This window comes from Halyomorpha halys, unplaced genomic scaffold (assembly GCF_000696795.3).
Source record: "Halyomorpha halys isolate HHAL.00 unplaced genomic scaffold, Hhal_1.1 Scaffold64.1, whole genome shotgun sequence".
In the NCBI taxonomy this organism is placed as follows: domain Eukaryota; kingdom Metazoa; phylum Arthropoda; class Insecta; order Hemiptera; family Pentatomidae; genus Halyomorpha; species Halyomorpha halys.
The window spans coordinates 2,469,556-2,472,519 of record NW_027116348.1 but is presented as its reverse complement, the minus strand read 5'-3'; the positions used below and the strand labels follow the sequence as shown (position 1 = coordinate 2,472,519).

Genomic DNA, 2,964 nt, shown 5'->3' with positions numbered 1-2,964 from the left:
ATATCATTATGTCATTATGATCAAATTTACTTGTATTTTTTATACAGTTGTAAATATCAATAAATAAATTTTATAAAAATATTTATTTACAATAGAGATAAATAAAAAGTATAACAGATACCTTAAATAATTGTAATACTAATAACTACTTATAGCATACGTCTACTTCAAATGAATAATAAAAACAATAAAATCTGGTAATGAGATTGCCAATATATGAGGCGTTCATTCGAAAAACAGTGTAACTGAATTTTTTGATGAATTGAAGTTATAAAAAACATAGATTTTTCGAGGTGATTTTGTAAATTTTTCGATGAATCATTATTAAAATTATTTTTACAAAGGACTAATAATGATATTAAGTGATTGTAAGTAATTTCTAATGGTACTTAAAACATTGTAATTAAGAAATAATTTAAGACTGTGTAAATTTTTATTTTGTCAATTACCACGTTTAATGACAGAACGCCTCATATGCTGTATGAAACTATACATGACGAAAAAAAATAAAAATAGCATGTATAGCAAAATATACAGAGAAAAATGGCTCTACATCTTACCAATAATTTAAGAACGGTTTTAAGTTGAATTATTTCATGACAACTCAATAACAATTATTGATAGATTCATTTCTAGACTATTGAACTAATTTTGGCTAAAATTTTATAATTAATGTATCTAAAATTCTATTTGGTCTCACTTTTTTTTTCTATTGACCCATTTTTAAATGAAAATGTCCGGAATAAAATATTGATACATGGTGGTACAAATTTATAAATAACAATACCTGCGAAACCAAGAATTTTCAAGATCGTCTTCACCAGAAAGTAAAGCATAATAATAAAAATCTAAAAAAAAAAAAAAAAAAAATAATTTATGCTTTCTCCTTTAGCCTACCATTTATTTCAGAAACCTCATAAATTACGTAGAAATCTTACCTTGTTCTTTCAAGTTCATTACAAATAAAATGTAAAAACATATAATTCTTGTTACAGACTGAACAACTGGCTGTATTATGGGTGTTGTTCCTCCTAATCGTTCTGGGCAACTCCTCCGTGCTTCTGGCCCTGGCTTTCAACAAGAATAGGAAGTCTCGGATGAACTACTTCATTATGCAGCTTGCAATTGCAGGTCAGAGATATTATGCATTAATAATAATCCATTCATCAAATATATATACACATACAAAAACCAAAATAAAAACCTGTAAAACCAAAACAAGATGTACCCATACAAAACATAGATATATAGCCCTGATGAAGACCTGAAACTCAGGTCGAAACGTCGGCATAAAATAAATAAATTTAGGTTGTTTTTTGCTGACTGCACCCCCCGACAAACTTCTCCAAAAATTATTGGTATTATTATATGTATAGATAAAGCAACTCTAAAACTGAATTCTGTTAATCTTACACTCTCATCTCGATTAGTTTCTTATACTTCAGATGAAGAGTCCTACTTCTTCTGATACCATTTGAAACCTTGGATGAACCTGTTTCTGTTTTAAGCTATGTTTTACTCTATAAATGGGAGGAACTTCAGATGAGAACATTCCTACTTCTCTCACAATCGGTATACTGGAGTACAACATTTTTTTCTTATTTGCAGCTAGACTGAAATAGAATAAAATTTATTTATTGAGACAATGGTAGCCAGATTCAAGAGGGTGTATAGATTATAAATTATTAATTAATATTATATCAGGAGATTTACAATAAACTCTAATATCTTTAAATTATGAAATTATTAAATGAAGTATTCTCTATATTTACTGACTCATATAATTTCCTTCAACAGTTTTTTATATTAACTTTAACCAGAGTAGCTAGAGTAGAAAGTAATAACAGGCTCAACCTGGCAACGTACAGACTCAACAAAATTGTAAACAGGAACAACGCAAACAATATTTTAAAAAAACTGAGTAAGGAATAAACTACAATAATATAATATGGATATAGTACTACAAAAAAGGAGATAGTAAGGATCAAAATAAAATATAATTATTAAAAATAATACCGGGCGATAAAATACTGTTATATTTAGTAAAACCAATACAATTTGAAACTCAGGCTCTTAAAAACTACATTTTTAAAGTTACACCTGTTTTGTTCTGAATGTGCGTTATATTCAAACTATTGCTCATAACATTCTCACGAAGGTAAAACGCCACTCAACCCTTAATCACAAACTACCCTCGTTTGTTCATTAGCTGATATTAATCAGGATAATTACAAGAGGAAACTATACACCTTTCTGGATCTGTAAACAACCTCTATACCTAAGCTCTCTGAACATATTATGTCATCGGGTTCAAGAAAATAGTTTTAGAATAAATACTCAGGTAAGAGAAAAATAACAAACATCGAACTTAGTTAAGTGAGATAACTTATTTTTTTTAATCATTTTTTCTGAGATAGATTATCACTATTTGAAAAATAAAATCAATCATTTTCTTTATTGTTTTATAATTAAAATATAAATGTTAGAAAAAAAAAACAACGTAAAAATCAAAAGGCTTCATTTTCTGAATAATAATCATTTATAATTAACACTCACAATTTTGATCCAAATATACTCTCAACTTTTATTTTCAGAAACTCTCTAACGTTTCGGCCCTCAGGCCATTTTCAATGAGACAACCAATAAAAATTTTTTATTTTAAATTTATTACATTGTTTCCTGAAAAAGAGCCCAAAGAAAACTGCATCAGTACATGTTCAAAATAATCATGATTTTGATTTTGAAAATGTCAAGGTCATTTATAAAGAAAATAAAAATTTTAGAAGAAAGATATTAGATTTACATCTCAGAAAATATAAATTATACAGTAAATTTCAAATCAGATTCTAAAGGAATAGACCACCATTATTCTGAAATTTTATGTAAAATCAATATCTAATCATTAGAAAAAAGTTAGTAAATAGATAAATGTTCAAATCCTTGAATTGTACAGATGTATATATA

The 2,964-nt window shown here is 27.0% G+C and overlaps 1 protein-coding gene across 2 annotated transcripts in view; it reads left to right on the top strand.

Annotated features, from left to right (window-relative positions):
* LOC106692632 (cardioacceleratory peptide receptor) overlaps positions 1–2,964 on the top strand; it is a 533,326-nt gene that overhangs the window by 409,372 nt on the left and 120,990 nt on the right. For both annotated transcript variants that reach the window (XM_067053153.1, XM_067053154.1), the window contains one exon: positions 996–1,131. In XM_067053153.1, the coding sequence (XP_066909254.1) occupies positions 996–1,131 (136 nt within the window). The remainder of the gene's footprint in view (positions 1–995; positions 1,132–2,964) is intronic.